At 47.7% G+C, this 19,791-nt stretch overlaps 1 protein-coding gene across 1 annotated transcript in view; it reads right to left on the bottom strand.

The window, feature by feature from the left end:
- RRAS (RAS related) overlaps positions 1–10,202 on the bottom strand; it is a 38,118-nt gene extending 27,916 nt beyond the window's left edge. The window contains exon 1 of the mRNA XM_066607197.1: positions 9,993–10,202. Coding sequence (XP_066463294.1) covers positions 9,993–10,094 — 102 coding nt within the window. The 5' untranslated portion in view covers positions 10,095–10,202. The remainder of the gene's footprint in view (positions 1–9,992) is intronic.
- Between the last annotated feature and the right edge of the window lie 9,589 nt (positions 10,203–19,791).

Raw genomic sequence — 19,791 nt, forward strand, 5'->3', positions numbered from 1 at the left:
CCGTACAGATATTAGCCTCGACGTAATTCAATTTCCATTTAAGAATCCCCGGCAATAAATGAAATTGCTGTGGATTTGAAGGTTTTCAATCCATTCATTATTCCGCTATGATATGTGGATGTGGTATAAAATACTCCATTCACCAGCATTACTGGCGGAGTGTCAGCGAGCCCGGTCACAATCTGGGCACCGAGACTAAAGGAGAAATGCTCATGAAACGTGTGTAAATATGGATTATCAGAGGTGATTGATGCAGCACAAGGAGATTATTCACAGGCTGGAAAATCCCTCAGCAATCAGGATTAGTTACAATTTGGTCTTGATCTGAATAAACTGAAACATACTGGTTGGCAGCACCATAAAAGGCTGGGTTCACATATATAGGTTGTACGCGGAGTCCAAAGCTGGACAGAAACATGCTGCATGCAATGAGTTTCCATCCGGCACAGAAGAGACTTCCAGGATCATAAGTGACGGATGCCATGAACAATGCCATAGAAAACTCTTGAAATCAGTTCCTGCATCAGTTTCCCGCTGGCATGCCACTCCAAGACTGTAGAGCGGAGGTAGAAGACAATCCCAACAGTCAGACTTATGGGAACTTGACCCAAAAAGCTTCAGTTGGTAGGCAGTTTTATCTATAGCAACCGATCTGTTCCAGGGATGCTATAAGCTGGACCTGTCACTGGTAGAGTAGGGCTGTTGATGGACACGGGCCACCAGCACTTTCGTCCTATACATTTTCCTGCACAACACCTTGTCAGAAAGCTACTATTAACCCTTTGCAATCCAATTTTGGATTCAGGATTTCCTAGGGGGCTTTCTCTTTCTGCCATTATACCATGGCACCATCTGCTGGCTAGAGCGAGTACTGCGGTATGGGACATGCTGGAGAGGCCCCCCGACAACAGAGTGGTCAGTAATCTACAGTAAGAATACCCTGACGGACGTCTTCCGACATCGGAGCTGTACAGCCTTCAACCAGAATGTCTTTAGACGTCAGACAGTGGATTGGAAAGGGTTAAGGCTCCTGCGCACTGGTGAGAGCAATATAGGGCCGTGATTCACAGCCCGATATTGCCCTCACAATCCTTCTGAAAACCCCTGGATGTGAGGTGTTTTCACATAAAAACAGCCTCGAATCCCTGCGGGGGTTCCTTTCATCCCCACGGCGGCTGTCACAGCCGCAGTAGGAGATCACAGTGTTCTATCACTGTTTTCAATTAGGCTGGCACTGTTGCTGCCGGCCTCATTGAAAACAATGGGCGATATTGCAAAAAGGATGGACATGCTGCAATGTGTTTCCTGCATCGCAACGCGGTGCCATGAAACATCACAAATGTGAATGAATCCATTCACAAGAATGGGTTTCATATTTGTGCATCTCGCGAGACACAAATCTCGCCAGTGTGAAGATGCCCTCACTCCAGGTGAATTTCCTGCTTTTATGAGCAGTGAAAGGAAACAGCTACTCAAAGGGGAGGAGCTAGAGAGCTAACTGTGTAGTAATGAGTGCGCGTGGTTATGCTACACAGCCTCTCAAAAAGGAGAGAGAAGGGGGAACTGAGCTTGCACACCTTCATGAGAGAGCAGCTGATCAGTGCTAGGAATGCCCAACAACCCCACCACCACGAACCCAGAAACCTGAATGTAGGAAAGCCTGCAAACCAAGTTGGACGCTTTCTAATTGCATAAGAAGGAAAACTCAATGCAAAAGCCGATAAGTGAATAGTTTTTTATTGCAGGGACTTTGTAAGATATGCGTGTATTGATTTTTCATGCACAAAGATAGCCTTTAACTTTATCTGAGCACAATAGTTAAATGGTTTTGTGCCATTAAAAAGTTGTAGCAACTGCAACTTTTGCTATCTGCAATGGGTCGTGGGGTACATTACATGACTGTCACAGTCCAGTCTGAGCCTAACGTCAGCATCAGTGCTGGCTCATAGTCTTATTCTACAGCATTAGATCACACAAAGTGTGCAGCCAGCTGAAACTGTTGGCAGCCAGCGGGTCACGGACGCATCGAGTCTCACCCATTGTGCCACTTAACGCTAGGGCCCTTTGCACACCAGTAATCATTGTCTTGACAAAGGTGATCCAACACTACATATTAGAGAATTACATAAGTAGCAATTCCATAACACATACTTACACATAATCTCTCCGCAGCCTTAGCGTCAGCAGACACTAGCTTGTCATGACCGCCTGTGCCATTAGCGGATGATATAGCTTATGTAGAGAGATTCCAATAGGAGGTATATATTAGGACATTGCTGTTTATGCAGTCTCATAATACTTTATGTATACTTGTGTGAATCGCAATCTTTGACGGATGTCCCGGTAATTCCAGTAGGGATTCTCTAAACAATGACAATATCCACAGAAAAGAAAACTAGCAAGACAGAAGTGATGTTTATTAGATATTTAGCATGATTAGAGCTAGCAGGAAATCTACCCTAAGGTAAGAGCAGGGTGGGGCAGGTTAGATAAGGAGTGCAAACGCCTCCTGCTAGAAATCTGTTCTGCACAATGAGCTCCAAAGCTCTGCACAAATCCCCAGTCCCGGGCTGGAATGTAAGCAGAGGCCTCTGCATGACGAAAACCGATTAGCTCAGTCTGAAAGTGTTCGGTTAAAGCCCCCACCCAAGGTTTCCACCCCCCAGAAAAAAAGTTTTCAACTATTTACACTCAAAGATAAAGTTGCCGAAATATTCACGGGCGTTACATACTGGCCAATGTGAAGTTGGAGTCTGTAATTAAAGTGTAGGGTGCGCACATCTGATGTTCAAAGAGCTTTGATAGCTTACAAGGTGTCTCCTTAAGGCCCCAGGCCTTACCCATGCAGCAGGGGCTCGGGGACTACAGTACAGCTCACTGGCCATAGTGGTCAGAATTACTCCTTGGATGCATATGGTTTGTTACTTCTTTCTTTTAAAGTGGACGACATACAACTTTAAAGGTGGAGTACGTATAAAATAATCCAGGGGGTACAGTATGGGCATGACACAATGTGACTCCAATATAACCAGGGCTCTACAGGTTAAGTCTCATGCACACAGGTGGATTTTAGCTGCCGAATCCGGAGCGGGCGTCCGCCCCCAGGTTTCGTAGCAATAACCCTCCATAGCATGCTATGGAAAAATGATTCTTCGTACACACGAGTGGAAACCAATTGCAGCTTCTGCTCGCATGTGAAAAAAATAAATAAATCACAGCATGCTCCATCTTTCTGCGGTGTCCGCACGGACGGCTTCCATTGAAGTCAATGGAAGCTGTCCAACCCGTGGCCCGTGCGTATATTCCGCGGGAAAAGTAGGAGTTTAAAAAAGGAAAATCTGTACTGTGCATGTCCAACGGCAAGCCGTGTGGTCCATCCTCAGTACAGAGAAGGGCCGGATTCCATTGGCAAAATCAATGCGTGCCGTGTTCATTTGGCCTGATGCCTTGCTAGTATAGCCACAACGCTATAGGTGCTTTAAGAGGGAATGATTTTATTTTTTTTAAAAAGAAGAATCGTTCAAATGAGCAAATTAAATCTTCACCCCACCCCCCATATCAATAGAGAGAGACCCAATGCATGGAGAAGTATAGGTTTTGAGATTTCAAAGGAGACATGTTTTGGGGGTCTCCCAGACCTATGCCCCCTTCCTCAGGCGTACAAGTAGTATAGTAGAATGAAGACGTTTTATTAGCAGTCTCATTAAAACAATGGGTTCAAGGGCCAACAGTGCCCCTTCATCAGGTTCAAAGACAGCCTTGCACCTGATGACGAGGCACTTCAAACGCGTTTATTTAAAGAGACTGCTAATAAAACTGAGGAAGTGATGAATTTGAGACCCTCTACCCTATCCCCATATCTCCACTGCAGCAGCAAAACTCCTCCAACAGCTGTCAGCCGAATACTTCTGTCGACAGCTATTTAAATCTTGTTCTTTGTATAGCGCCAACTTATTCTGCAGCACTTTCAGGTAATTCATTTATTACCCCCCACCAAGCTGGGTGCTCATTTTACCGACCTTGGAAGGATGGAAGGTTGACTCAGCCTTGAGCCGGCTACCTGAACCATACAGGGTTTGAACTTGCAACCTTCAGGTCATGAGTGAGAGCTTAGGACTGCATTTCTGCTGCCTTAGCACTCTGTGCCACACAAGGCAACTCTGCCATACACATGAATGTTCCGGCGATTGCCCATGTGTTTTTTTTCATGAGGAGAGTGAAGAAAGCCATAGTCAGACACCTCTTGAGATTAGCTTACCTCCAGGACGGTCAAAAGGATACGTGGGTTGAAATTCAATGTATGCAATTCACTTCCCCCATAGTCCTGACAGATAATGAAAGTCATGAGGCCCTCATACGATGGTTGTCCAATCTCAGTGAAATAGTTGGGTTCGGACACCTTTTCCCTAATGTGTATGAGGGTCTTCGTTATTGTAAAAGGCCTGCATTATAAAATTTGTAAGGGGAGGGTAGATTGGGGGGTAAGGTCTTGTGTATTACACAAACACACCCCACAACCCGTATAAGAGATTTTAGCCCTCTAAAGCAAGTTCCCCATCAGTCTGACAAAACTTCAAGTTCACCAACCAGGGTTTCCTCTTTGAGCAATGGTGCTAATCTAAAAGCTGCTAGACATACCTGCTATATAGTTCATTTCACCAAAGTATTGAGATGAACCTTACAGGTGACAAAGGGTTAAGCGGAGACTGAAGGCAGTATTAATCAGCAGATGTGCCCTATGGCAGTAAGGGCTTACGAAATAATTGAATTACACTGAAAATGAATCACTGAATAAAAAAAGCCCCCTCCGGAGAGGAATAGTCCTCCTTGTAATACCCTGCAGGCGAAGATCATGATTAACCTTGCACAGGGTGGAGCAGGATTTGCCCTCTCTCCTATCCACTAGAGATTGGGACACGATCCATAATTAAAACCGCCATAGATAACAATCGATCACTGCTAATAAACATTAGTGCTCCAAGCAATGAAGACCCTTAGCAGGACCAGCCTACATTCTCATGGGAATTGGTGGGCATGGACCGCAGAGCTAAACAGTAATTTTTTTGTGCTTGATTGTTTGGTTTCTCCTGTAACTAAGCAGCACCAGAGGTGCAAGATACCCCGCCACTGGAAGAACAAGGGCAGAAGTGAATGATAATGGGGCATCTAATAAAAGCGGGTCATGTCAGTGCCTCATTGCACCAGTTTTCATGACTCTTGTCCTCTTTCCCACAAACGGAGGAATGAATGACGGGTCAGAACTTGCAGAGACTCTTCTAGGTCACTTCCAGGTGGCTGTAATATGGATGCATTTTAATACTAGTATTATTGCTGCAATGTTACATCTTCCTGGGGTTCTGCTGAAGCGGACTTGGATCTTACTGCCATCTAAGTCAAGTTCAGCAGAACCTCAGAAAGGCCTAGCATTTCAACTGTAGTATAGACACCAAAATGCGCCCATATTTTAGTCACCTGGAAACAGCTTTATAGTAGTCTGTACTAATTGCTCCCTCTGACACATTTTCTAGAGCAAAACCGCATTAAATACACAGTGGCAGCTGAAAGTTAACCCTTTGCAATCCAATTTTGAATTCAGGGTTTCCTAGGGTGCTCTCTCTTTCTGCCATTATACAATGGCGCCATCTGCTGGCTAGAGCCAGTACTGTGGTATCGGACATGCTGGAGAGGTCCCCCGACAACAGAGCGGCCAGTAAACTACAGTAAGAATACACTGCCGGACGTCTTCCGACATCGGAGCTGTACAGCCTGCAATCAGAATGTCTTTAGACGTCAGACAGTGGATTGGAAAGGGTTAAAGGGAAGCGGTCACCTCCAATAAGCACCATAAACTAAGTTATAGTGCTCACAAGATGGGTCCAGGATGTAGGTTGTATACTTACGGGGCTCCCCGCTCCTGTGCCATCACCCTGGGAATTCAGCGCTCCGTCTATCATTCAGTCCATGTGCAAGCAGTACCATAGGGAACAGTGGAGGGCATGCACACGGACGGAATGAAGAGTCATATTGACTTCCCAGGGTGACAGCGCGGGAACTGGGAGCCCTGCAAGTATAAAAGTTATATACCGGGACCTACCCTTAAAGTATGCACCGCGCATGATGAAATTACACCACAATAGTGGCAGGTAATATCATAGGAAAACCGCTTGTTAAAGCAGGTGACTGATTGATGAGCCGTTTACCAGCTGGAATCTGCCAGCCTGAATACCAAGGACCTCTTTTCTGCAGCTGTCAAGAAGTCCCCTAACAAAGGCGCCCCAACAAAAAAGCAAATTAGGGCTATTGTAAGCATTCCGTGGGGAGCCCAGCCATTGGACCTCAGTTATCAGACTTTAAAGGGGTTTTACTCTCAAAACATGCTATTGCCTATCCACAAGACAGAGGATAACTTGCTGATTGGTGGCAGTCTGACCACTGAGACCTCAACATCAAGCATGTGCAACCATCGCTCCATTCATTCAAGGATGCACTGGACCCAGTTCTATGAATCAGTGGGGATCCCAGCAGCAAGCAATCCTCTATCCTGTGGATGGGGTATAACTCGTTTTCATTGTAAAACCGACTTAATAAAATATTTAATCAATAGATCATCAATTAAATAGGTAAAAAACAGCCCCTTCAAAAAAGGGGATTCCATATTAGTTAAAGTCTGACTGCTGGGATCCCCACCAACGTCCAGAATGGTCTTCCCTTCTGCCATCTGCAAGACTGTGGCTAGGAGGACTCAGAATGGAGTGGTAGCCAAGAGTCTATGGTACTGATGGAAACTACCAAGTGTCAACATATATGGACCTCCTACAGATCCAGTGTATCACCTATTGAGTCATGTTGAAATAAGCCTTTAAATAGTGGATTTGGGTGCAAAGTCACAACGAAATCTGCAAGGTTTTTAATGCAGAATTTGATGTGCACCATCTCCACCATGTGTGAACATACCCAAAAAGGAGTTTGTCATTAGAGCAAGCCCCCGTTCCCCAGCTGGAGCTGCATCGGTCATGCGCTTTCGACTGCCCATCTACCTGGAAGTCACCGCCGACACTGGTGGTGGCTGTCAGTTGCATCCTGGAGATGTGCGTCTGCCCTCGTTTTTTGTTTAAGGCAGGGCATAGCTGAGGTACAGGGGTTTGTTCTAATGACAAAACCCCTTTATAGAGGGTTTTCCACGTCTACTTCAATTGAGGAGTTATCCTGAAGATAGGTCATTAGTAGTCAAAACGCTGCCGAGGCAGATTGAGACAGAGCATCCCCAGCTGCGAGGGGAGGAAAAGTGGGTGCCCGAGAACCGGTATGAGGAAATTCCTGGGCGGACCAGGCCAAGCGAGAGTTCCGGGAAGTTGGAACGAGTTGGCTGGTTTCCCCCGATAGAGCCGACAGGGGTAAAATAAGGGTTTGCAAAAAGGTCACAACAAACACCTTGTCGGGACTAATGGCAAAAAGCTGTGGCATTTGACATATTTTCTCAAAGTGCTGAGAAAGGAGGTGGGACAACGACGCTCTCTGTCTCTGCACCGCAGCTGCCTCTCTGCGGCCTCCCTTGAAGCAGAGCCACCGAATCCCCCCTCTGCCGTGTTGGTCCTGAGAGGCCAACAGGGGGCGCACGTGTGTCCCTTACCATCCTCTAGGCTTCCTGCGACCAGGCGGTAGGGGAGCGGTCCAAAGTCACGCCCCGGGCGCTTCTGCGGGTGACGCATGACCCCTAACCCTGCCACGGGAGGTTGGCTTCGCACAAATGGTCCGAAGGTGGAAGCAGACGCAAGATGCTGCGTTCAGGCGCCTCGCAAAACCCCCAGCGGGGGAATCACTCCGGAGGATGCATGGCGCAGGGACACAGCCGTTTCCCAGGCACCCCTGCTTGGCGACTGGGAGCGCCCAGAAAGATACTCTCCCGCCTCAGGGGGAGCAGCATGGCCCTCCATTACGTTTTCCCGAGAGCAAAGGACCCTGCCTGTCCCCTCAGGCATGACCGAGGAAGGACCATGTGCGCGCGACAGGTGGTCCCCGGAGGCTCACCGAACGAGGCTGGTCCTTCACGGCTGCTGACGAATGTGTGGCGCCCACTCCCGTCCCAAACCCCATTCGACAGGGTGGACGTTGGGCGTATGTGGTGGCAGTGCAGCTCTCCACGGGCTCTAGCCGGAGCGATTCCGCCTGTTGTTTTCCGAAAGAGAGAAGGCAACCGCCTGTGCCCCCTTAACTGAGGCTGCTGTGCGGCAGCGATGATGGCCTGCGGCTTGAGGAGACTCCACATCGTAGGCTGGTCCTACTAGCTCCTGACGACTGATGTCCCCCCCCTTGTCTGGGGCCAGTGACCGGGAGTCCTGGGCTGGCGGTGGGAGCCCTCCTCTAAGAGCCTATCGGGAAGTCTCCCACGATTCCAGCGGGCAGGTGACCTGGAGTCCTGGGCTGGCGGCGGGGGTGCTCGGAGAGCCGGGGGTGTCAGATGACACCGCTCCGGCCCGCCTCCGAGTCCCAAGGAAGGAGCTTAGAGCGAAGAGGAGAGGTCTGCGTCTCTTTCAGGTGCGACACTGAAGGAACCTGGCAGTCGAGTTTCCCCCCCGTGTGCGTTGGCTGCGTCAGTCATTTGGGACGTCGGTATTTTGGGCAACGATTTAAATCCGTGTGTAGCTCATCCCTTTGCCCCTCATGGCAGCGGCCAAGCGTGCGTGCGGCACGACAACGCCGGTTCCACGAGGCAGTGACACCGCTCCGGCCCAGCTCAGAGTCCAGAGGAAGGAGCTAGAGCGAAGATAAGAAGAGAGGGCTGCTCCTCTTTTGGGTGTAGCAGCATCGGTCCATCGGCTGCCGAGAGCTCGGCGACACCGTAGGCCGATCCTTCTGGCTCCTGACGATCGACACCCCGAGCCACGCCCCCCCCCTCCCCCCCAGCCAGGCGTACTCACTTCTCATGGCGTCAGTACACCCTATTAATTGGTGCGGCAGGGGACGAGGCCCGGGCAGCTCCGGCCCACTTCCTCTGCGGCGATGCGTCACGACCGGCTTCGGGCCAGCTGGGAAGGCCTCAAGGGTCTGGAAGGTAGCCGGGAAGGTGCCTGGACCAAGCCGCCCTGCCCTCGCGACCCCTGGGGTTCCATGTCCACCCTCTTCGGCAAAAGCAGTCGCCGTCACTTGGGGCTGAGGGAAACGACCGCCTCCAAGCCCTCCTCCCAAACTGCTCCTCAGTTCCCCCGCAGCCGGCCCTTCCCCCTCGGGGGAAGGAGTCACGTTACGGGGGGCCCTCGGGTGGCCCCCACGGAAGAAGGGGCCATGTGACTGATGAATGAGCAGCACTTAAATGAGCCCTGCAGTCCCTTCAATTAGCTGATCGATAGGGATCCTGAGCCGCGCCAATCAACTCAGGATAGGATATCCATTAGTCCTGTAAACCCCTTTTAAGGACTAAAGTCGTCTGGAACACATAAGCCACCTCTAGATTTGGTCGTACCAGATGGCAGTAATCAGGGCATGCTGGGAGTTGTAGTTTTGCAACAACTGAAGAGTTACAGGTCGGACACTGATATCAAGCCAGTCCAGAACAAGCCCGGAGGGGCAGGCGTTCGTCCGCCCTACATCAACTAGTCCTGCAGTTTTTTTTAATCAGATTTTTCCAAATCCCAGACTGCTCTTTTATGCAGAATAACGGCAGGAACAAATGCGTCCACGCCGGATCATCAGACTGCCCAGTGTATGCCACCCTCAATGCCCATGTCATACTTATAAAGGCTGTTTTGGGGTCAGTTTAGGACAACAGGACAAATATAGATCGTCGTATGGGTTCCACCATCTATATATACATTAACCCCTTCAGTGCCTTCCCCTCCAGCCTGGCACAGCCCATATAACACACACTCTGCCCGCAGGTTTTCCATAGCCTCAAGCTACCAGTACTTTCCAGCGGGCACCACCCTGCAGCATCTTTACTAGAAAGTGCCCAGACACAGAGCCCCCCTCCCCAGACTGCAGCAGCAGGGTCTTACCTGAATGAACTGGATAGTTAGGGCACTTTTGCCCACTCCTCCTCCTCCTACCACCACCAGCTTATACTTCTCCATAGGGGTAGATGAATCCTTGGCACTCATGCTGGGCACAGGGCAAGAGACGTAATGCACAGATGAAATACCAACTTCTCTTCACCTCCGCAAACTTTCCATAGAGTCCGTCCCTGTAAAAATGGCTGCCCTGCCTTTTTTTTTTCCCCCCGTCCCAAGACTCCTCCTGGGGTGTTACTCCACCATGCTAATGAGCTCATGAATATTAATGAGCACAGAGTGGTCGGGACCTGATTCACGAAACTTCATACCCGTATTTGGTGAAGGGGCTGCGAGGTGATTTCGGAGCGGTGTTCCCGGACTCCCCGCGGTCCTAGCACCGCCACCCCAGCGTCTATTCAGGCAGATGTTTATGTTGCCTTGTCTTCTTCTCAGCACAACCGGCTCCTTATAAGGTGGACTGGCTGCTCCTTATAGGACACTTCTGACAAATGAATGGAGCCGGAATGTGTGGAGAGGTGTCAGCAGGCAGCCCTGGCCCGGAGGCGCAGGCTTTACAAATGGGCTTCATTTCCTTTCTGCAGAACCTTTGCTCCTAAATCCCAGTAAATATTGGTGTAATTAACACGTTATTTAGAAACAAGGCAGGCTGCCAGCTGTAGAGGTGCAGCGCCCCCCTCAGGTCATGGTCACTTAGACAGTAAAACCTACAGATTTTCCATAGCGAAGTTGTCCCCCTGTAAAATGCGCACGCTTACAGCACAAGCGGGCGGTCGCGGTCAGCAAATATCATCTATACGGGGAGGAAAAAGCTGTAGTGCAAGTGACCTGTGGCGCACGATTTACATCTGCGGCGTATCACGTTACGGTTTATTCTAACAAGCGGTTTCTTGTCCGTCCTTAAAAATAAAAAATCTGACCAATTTTCTTCTACACCATTTGTGGTGCGTTTCTGCGATTTTCTGTGCAATTTTGTTTTGCATCCAATTTGTACGTTAAATGCGATCAAGACAGACTGCAATCACATCACAGGAACACCCTCCATTTTTCCTAGCCACACCCATAGACATAAATAGGCGATTATTGTCTGAAGGGGTCTTTCATGGGACCCTATGCAAAAAAAAAAATTAAAAATTAAAGAATCGCATGAATGAAGAATCGCCACGATTCAGTCCTAAAACAGTCGCGTAGTTTCTGCCATTCACATGGGTCACTGCTGCTCATCGGCAAAAACGTACAAAGAAAAGCAGCGATCGCAGCAAAATTATCGGAAGGACTAATAATGCTTAAATCAGGCCAGCTGTGTTCTTTTCCCAGCTTTGTACGCTAGGCAACTCCCTCCCCCTCCCATTGAAGTCTATGGATGTTTCCTGGGGATCTCGGCAAAGATTTCAGTGGGTTTGTTCTCACTCGCTTTGTTTGCGCATGTAAAGAAAAGAAAAAAAAAAAATAGGGCCTGCTCTGGTTTTGTACACATTTGTGCATCAAGGGTCCCCATAGAAGTCTGTGAGGCCCACGCAATACACTGCGCAATTCAATGAAAAAAAGAACAGATCTGGAACTCTTTAGGCTAAATAGCAGATTTTATTGCAATTCATTGCAGATTTTGCCATGGAACGGAAACAATCTGCAGTTGAATTTGCACTGTGAAACCTCTGCCCTTCGTGACCCTCACATAAGGCCCATTGCGACCCTCACATAAGGCCCATTGCACACGGGTAGATTTTTGCTGCGGAATCTCCATCCATAGCATGCAATGTAAAATGATTCTTCCACACGAGTGGAAATCAGTGGATCTGTATCGGTATTTAGAGGTATCTCTTCAGCTGGAGCCCTTGCTGACTTTCATGGAGGCCAGCAGCATAGAGGGTTCCCCTCTTACCTTTACATAATTATATGACATCTCTCTGCTTACCGATAGCTACAGATAGGGCGAGTGTACTGCATACAGATTTATACAGCTCCCACTGAACTCCATACTAGCCGCAGGACATGGAAGATCCACCTGGTGGTGGTTGCAAGTGGAAGTGATTTTCTAATTTAATACTATGGTAGTGGGAGTGGCAACAACATAGCTAGCCTCTTGTCCATTGGGCCTGGTATTTGCTAATTGGTGCTGTTTCATTACTTGGTCACCTAACTAAGCTTTATAATACTTTGCAGCAAGGGCGTCCGTACAATAGAGGCAGACCGTACAAACACATCATCCCTTTGTTACGTCCACACGAACAACCTACACGGGCGCAACTCAAGCAAGGGCTGGAGAGAGGAAAGGGGAGTAAGGGATGTGCATACAAACAACAACTGGCAATAGCCACCAAATACTTACCCATGTACCACAAAACCCAGTTGGAAATATCTAACGTTAGTATACACACAAGGTGTTGGTTAATATTTTGGCTGACATACACAAGCTCACGTCACCGGTCCTCATTGTCTTGTGAGTCCCTACTCTAACAAGACAACTAAAACCCAAAGGGAGTCCAGCCTATGAGCGAGGCAATCATCCCAATAGGGTTGACCCCCATATCGGAACCTAGGGGCCTGGCTCGTTCTAGAAGGTAAGAGGCAGGAACACAAAACAAGGGGGAAAACAACATGCACTGAACAGGACAGTTCACACCAAGGCATAACTATAGAGGATGCAGTTGCACCTGGGCCCAGGACCCTTACAGTCCCATAAGGCCTATCTCCATTTAGAGAACCTAGTAGTATAAATAAAGCATTATAGTTGGGAGAGGGGAGGGGGGGATCTTCAAGTTACACCTCTAGGCACAGATGAAGGGGCAGGCACAACTATAAGCACCAGCCTTCTGAGAAGGAATGAGATAATGAATGCTCTGCACCCTGTAGTAAGAGGGGCTGGCATTTATATGCAGCAGACCGGTGGTGATTGGCTGGCTGCAGAACTCCACACCCAGCCAGCTCAATCATCCCACACCTGTGGAAGTGTGCTGCTGGAGAACTACAGGTGCCAGGAGCACAATGTTACACCCTTTTTCTACTGGATAGCAAGATTATATTCAGGACTTTTCTCCAAAGAGTTGCTGCATTGCTAGCAAGCAAGTAGGTGAAGAATATTTGCCCAAGGTTCATTTTAACCCCTTAGTGATGAAATTTGTTTGTGCCTTAATGACCAACTTTTTTCATTGTCGCATTCCTAGAGCCATAACATTTTCATTTTTCCGTCAGCATAGCCATATGAGGGCTTGTTTTTGGTGGGAGAAGTTGTCTTTTTTTCAATGGCATCACTTTCGGGTACATATAATGTAGCAACAAAAGAAAAAAGATGGTTTCTTAAAAAATACTTTTTATTCCAAAAAACCAAAAGCCGGCTATTTTCCTTTCTTGTTACTATTTAAGCCATTTGACTCACGGTCAGCCTGCGCACCTGAAAACCTTCAAGTTAAATTGGGGTAAATGCTACATCCTAACTAGATGAAGATAACATTGTGTTATGTTGTTTTTATACATATAATATGTATACATTTTTGGGGGAGGTGAATTGGGGGGGGGAAAAAATTCTGCCATTTGTTTTCCTGACAGCGGCATAGTAGGGATTGAATGTTTCTTCTGTCCCCGCTGTTCGAGCAAGCGCTAGACTGTCATCCAACATCCAAGCACCTGCTCTCCCTGGCACAGGAGACCCATACCAGGCTTCTGATGCAGCACCGTCAAAAGACAGGGCATCAGAATAAAGCACCATTGATGGCCGCCATCAAAAGATGAGTGGGTAGTCATTAAGGGGTTAAAAGGTATAAAGCAAGAAACCAAACACTAGGTCTTACTGTCCCGGGTGGCGAAACTGGATGCTATAATTGGGGACCAATTTACGTTTTTGCTATGGGACCCCATCTCTTCTGTGTACGCCACTGCTCAACACTGTTCAGGAGTTCAAAGGCCCACAGCGGTTTACCGATTTTTGCAAACCACGGCTCTGCTGTCAGAGAGGCGCCAGAGACTGCATATAGCTGCGAGTGAACTGCGCGTGCCATGTGCATGGAACAATGACAGTCCGTTGAATCGACCACGTATCATGCATCCGCGCAACCCCCACGTAATACGTGTTGAACAAACGATGGTGGACATGAGCCCTAACAGGTCCTTTCTTACCTATTGAAATGACTGAATTGATGTGCCCTACTGATTGCATTGTTTGTTGCTTTGGTAGTAGTGCTATGCAGCTCTTTAAAGTACAGTGACACTTCTGTGATCCATCGTCAAACAATTTAGAAAGTTCGATAATCCAGCACTTATTTTCCACAGCAGCGCAGAAACATAATATAATGCAGGATTTAACAAAGCAGGCATAAAAAACAAGCAAAGGGAGATTTGATAATCCGGCATCTGGAATGGAATTGTACTTCTTGTAATATTCAAAATAACATTGTTTATCAAATCTTTTATGCTGTTTTTCAATATATAGAAAATCCCAGTGTGAACCTAAGTTTATTTGTAAATTTATTTCATGTTTATACCACAGATGTGGCAGAGCGGAGTGTCACAGCTAATGCATATATCACAATGTATCTATGTTTTTCGACTAGTACCGCATGTAAACCTAATGAATTACCATTTTACAGAGTTGTCACAGAACACAAGTGAAATGACAATTTTAGCTCTGCTACATCTGCCTATTCCTGTGCTATGGAGACTGCAAGCAGGGCAGGACCCCTGCAGACTGCGATCCCAGGGGAAGGTGTAACCATGACACTACACATTCTTTGTGTGTGTGCTGTGTTCAGGAAGTGAGTCATGGATGACCACTCCTCTGTTAACCTATCCACATCTTGAAAGTTCAGGAACTTTGTGCCTAGAAGTTTTCAAACTTGTATTACGATTCCAAAAAACCGCCCACACATGAACTGTGTCACTGGAACAGTGAGGCAGGGATTACACACCATTCTGACTCCCAGGAGTCCACCCGTCTGAGGCTTCCACTATGAAATTATGTCAATGCTATCTGCGGCAGGGAGATGTATATAATAGGCTGGGATTACATGCTACAGTTGTGTGACAATCTACGAACATACGGTTAACTTGGTTTGATAGAGTTCCTGCTGCTTGTAAATTCCACCTATGGAACTCTAGAGGGGCAACATGTAATATTTATTTGCTTTTATAGGATTTGTAGATTGGCTCTTTGCGCACAGTAAAGAGCAATCAGTTATGATTATGACTCCTTTTTCTGCCCCTTGGTTTGAAAAACAAAAATGTCTGAATATTCGGGTCCGCTCTTCTTTTCTGCTTTTCTTCTGGGCCTTCCGGGGTCAGCATGGGGACATGGTATGTGGCAAGAAACGTGACGAGTGCTAGCGCTAGCCTATCCCTGTTCTCAGACTCTGAGGCCAGGGATTGGCCAGTGCCAGTCATGTACCATGTCCTGGTATTAGTGTACCTTGACACCACCGGAAGCAAGGGGTTTGACAGGAGAAACGCCCCTGTCGCACGCCCAGCTGTGGATAGGGTGAACGTACTGAGGTCCTAGCAGCACAGTATGGATTAATGTGTGCGTGCAGGGCAAGCACATATCAATGCACAATGTGCAGCTTGCTGTGTGTGCTGCGTGGTTGCTGTATTTTCAGCCATGCTTATCCCCACTTGTTTCTGCAGACGGCTCACTGCCGTCTGTACCCTGACTCCTCCATATGGGCCGCTGGTTGCGTGCTCCGTGCTGTGGGCCGAGGGACTTTTCTGTTTTGCGGCAGGCGTCTGACGTCTGTAAGTTGCCGACCGCTCCATCTCTGCCAGCCTGGAATCCTGCGGCTGCGGCTCACTGCTGTCCGACCCCAGACTGCAACGTGCGGGCCGGCGGCTGCGTGCTCTGTACATGGGCCTGACGGACTGAAGTGTCTTGCGCCGGCCGGCCGTCTGCTGGGTGCCGGCCGCTCCACCGGTAGCACTTCATAATACTGCAGTTGACTTGATGGTGGCTGAGGGCGGACGCCTATGTGCGGGAGGGCCACCAACTTTACTATATTGCTGTGGCCGCCTGTCTTGTGCCTGACGGAAGGTCCCCCGAAGACAACTAAGTATACGGCTGCAGCCTCTGTGGTGGGTAAGGGCGGCCTTCACTCGGGCACCCAGGAAAAAAAATAGCACCATGGCCTGCTATAACTTTCAGTGACCTTGCAGGACCTGACAAGTTTGTTCCAATGCAGCCAATCACGTTGAGGGGGCATGAACCCCCTGTCAATCTTGACTCCAAAAGGAATTCCTGGTGGCGTCAAGATACACTAATACCCAATGTCCCTGGAAGACCCAGAAGAAAGGCAGAGAAGATGAGTCCGGGGTGGTTTGGAGGGGTGCTGTGAAAGATAAGAATATACAGACGTTTTTTTGTTTTGTTTTAAATCACTACAAAATTGGGCCTGCTTCTCACTGGATCTGCCAAACCAAATGAAAAACCAATGTTTGAGGCCACCTCAGCCCGCTGAAGAGCAGGTAGCCAAGGTTCCCCCTGGACATGGCAGAATGCGGGGCCTGGAGCTGGTCCTCTTTATGTACCAGCATCACAGAAGGGGAAATCAAGAATTGGAAACAATCACAGAAAAATGGCTGTTACTTACTGAGTGAGGAGTGCATATAGATGCATCCTCCTCTCACCATGCAGGTAGCTGACTACCAAATGGAGGAGCCAATAACACGTGTGCAGGACACCGATAAGACAACCACTCACACTGCCTCTTGATAATGAGGGGGGTGGATGCTTGGTGTACACTCCCACACATAGTGGATACAGGGTGCCAGACCATTCTGATATATGTAGTTCACCATGCAGACTAGCAACCTATTAATGACGCCATGATAATTCAGCGGGTTGCCCTGCATTTCCTTCAGTGAACCACATTGGTACTGCCACCCTGGGCGCCCCCTGGAGTCTTAATGCCACACTGCATGTGAATGATAGATAATAAATGCAAGGCATTGGTTGGATGTTGGCCAAGATACATGAGCCCACTAACCACTTCACAGTTCATTGCGTTGTAGTGGGTCCCTACACTAATATATATGCATCACAGAAGGGGAAATGCATATGTACCATGGTTAATCTGGCCCTGGCAACAGTAAAGCAAATTACCAACAAATGGTTGGGACAATGAGTAGATGCAGTTTACAGTCATCTAACGCAGCATTGGGAAGGTCAGTATAATTTATGTATTTAACATTAATGTAATTTTTGCTATAGTTGCAAGGTCGGTAATTTGAAATGACATTCTCTGTATGTTATTTCACTGTACTGCTCCAGCAGAAAACCCACCCTTAATTCATCTTCAAACATGTCACAGTGCCTGGTCAGGACTCCGAAGTCAACCCCTTTTTCTTTTTCTTCATTCCGCTTTTATTCAGTTTTTCAAAGATTTTACAGAAAATGACCAAAGGTAATATACACCAAATATAGCATATTGACAAACAGAAGAGTACAGGAGAGGAACATACCCCTGCTGGATAGTCAGAGGTGATAACAATAGGATGACCATTGGATTGTGCATTTGTCAGGCACTTTGTGTCAATGACTAGGTTTGTTGGTCAAAGTGTACATAGATTCATATATTAACACTTCATAGAAGAAACGTATCACAGGAGAGATCTTCAGGTCAATGTTGCTGCATTTATTCATAAGTATCCATTCATAACAAAGTGCAACATTTTGGCAAATAATATTCCTAGTCAGTTGCACGTGTTACATATAAGCAGTACAGATCCTGTACACAGAGGCGGAACTTGAAGCTCCTGGGCCCAGTGCAAAACCTGTAACAGGGCCCCCAACTATAATGCTTTATTCATAGTATTGGGCTCCCTATATGGAGAAGAGAGGCCTTATGGGCCCCCTAAGGCTCCCGGGCCCGGGTGCAACCGCATCCCCTGCATCCTCTATAGTTACGCCCCTGCCTGTACATGCAGTCCTCAAGGTCACAGCTTATGGACATGTTGTAGCATAGGGCACAATGTGAGCTCCTCCTGCGTCCCCACACCCACCTAGAATATTCTCTGCTAATACATTAAATAAGCAAGAGCCACAACAACTTTTTGATGCATATTTTGGTGTGAATCTGCACCAGATTTACCCCCTGCAATTGTGCGGATCCATACCAAAATACACGACCATAAAGAACAGTTTGCTCTATGTTGCATATATCCACGGTAAAATAGAACATTGTGCACTTTTATTTTTCACTCATGGACTATGCAATTCTGGAACTGTGTAAAGCAATGCAATTGATTGCCATATGGGCTACCGCGTATCACACACGCAAACAGAGCCTGGAGAATCTGCATTTCAAATTCGGTCATGTGAGACCAGCCTAAGGGTGCATTCAGACGACCGTATATTGGCCGGGTATTCACGCCGGCCGATATACGGCGTCTCTCTCTGCAGTGGAAGGAGGCTGGAAGAGCCGAGAGCAGTGCTCTGTGCTCCCGCCCCTCTCGGCCTCCTCTCCGCCCCTCCGCACTATTTGCAATGAGAGGAGGTGGGACGGAGGCGGGGCTAAATGGTAGGAATTAGCTCTGCCCTATCCTGCCTCTCCTCATTGAAAATAGTGCAGGGGGGTGGAGAAGGGGTGGAGAGGGGCGGGAGCACAGAGCACTGCTCCCGGCTCTTCCAGCCTCCTCCTCCTGCAGAGAGAGACGCCGTATATCGGCCGGCGTGAATACCCGGCCGATATACGGTTGTCTGAATGCACCCATAGGCTGTATTTACACGGACAATATTCTCGCGTGAGTTTTGTGCATTGCAAGATGCACTAAGCTTGCACAAAAATAGAACCCATTATTTTCTGTGCCCTTCACAGAGTAGACGTAACCAAACTAAAAACCTAATTTTTCTTAGCAATTTATTAAAAATGATTTAATATCTATAGGGCTCAGACGCACAGACAACGTATCACCACACAATAGCTAAATTAGTGTTGATAGATGTGTGGTGATAGCAGGAGGCAATTCTAAGTGATTGTAGACTGTTCTCTGCCTCTGTGAATAATACCATTATTTTCTGTGGGTCTATTTAAATGTGCGATCTTTCTCTTGTAGTGATGCTGTGACATGGACAAAATGCAAGAACGCAGAAAAATCACCCATTTATTCCAATCACTGAGAAGCAAAAATAAGCGTTCTTTAAGTTTTCATATTGAAATTACATGTGATTTTTAAAGCACGTTAAAAATGCGCATGACAATCGCATGTTCAGCAAAGCAATGCGGTGTTCTTGCAAAAGTGCATTCTGTTCTCTCGGATAGATATTGCGCTCACCCGTGTAAATACAGCCTTAGGGCTTATTTGTATGAGCGAAATTGGCTGCTGTTTTCACGTCCGGCCAATATACACTGCCATCTGATGCATTGGATTCCAGCACAGCTAAATTGCTTCCCCCGCCCAACGGAATTGTGGCCTCGGTGTATATGCGCCGAGCCTGTGATCGGGCACACAAACATTGTGCACCTATTTGCGCTCATTTACAGCACCAGCAGGCGCTTGTAAAGACACCTACGGCCATATTAAAGAGCCCTTAGTATAATAAATAATGGTTAGCATATAGTGTAATCAAATACCGGCCCAACACAATAAGGATACATTCACATGCAGCAGAACGTCTGCACCAAAATCCATGTCAATTCCACATCAAAACCTGTGTGCATCAAAATCCGTGCTGTTGGTGCAGCTTTTGGTATGGATCCACTGTTGATTTCTCCATTTCAATTAAAGAATGAAATCCGCTGTGGATCCAAGCCAATGGTGCGGGTTTTTTATGCAGAAATTCCACAGAAATTTCCACTATATGTGAATG

This window comes from Eleutherodactylus coqui, chromosome 6, assembly GCF_035609145.1.
Source record: "Eleutherodactylus coqui strain aEleCoq1 chromosome 6, aEleCoq1.hap1, whole genome shotgun sequence".
NCBI lineage: Eukaryota > Metazoa > Chordata > Amphibia > Anura > Eleutherodactylidae > Eleutherodactylus > Eleutherodactylus coqui.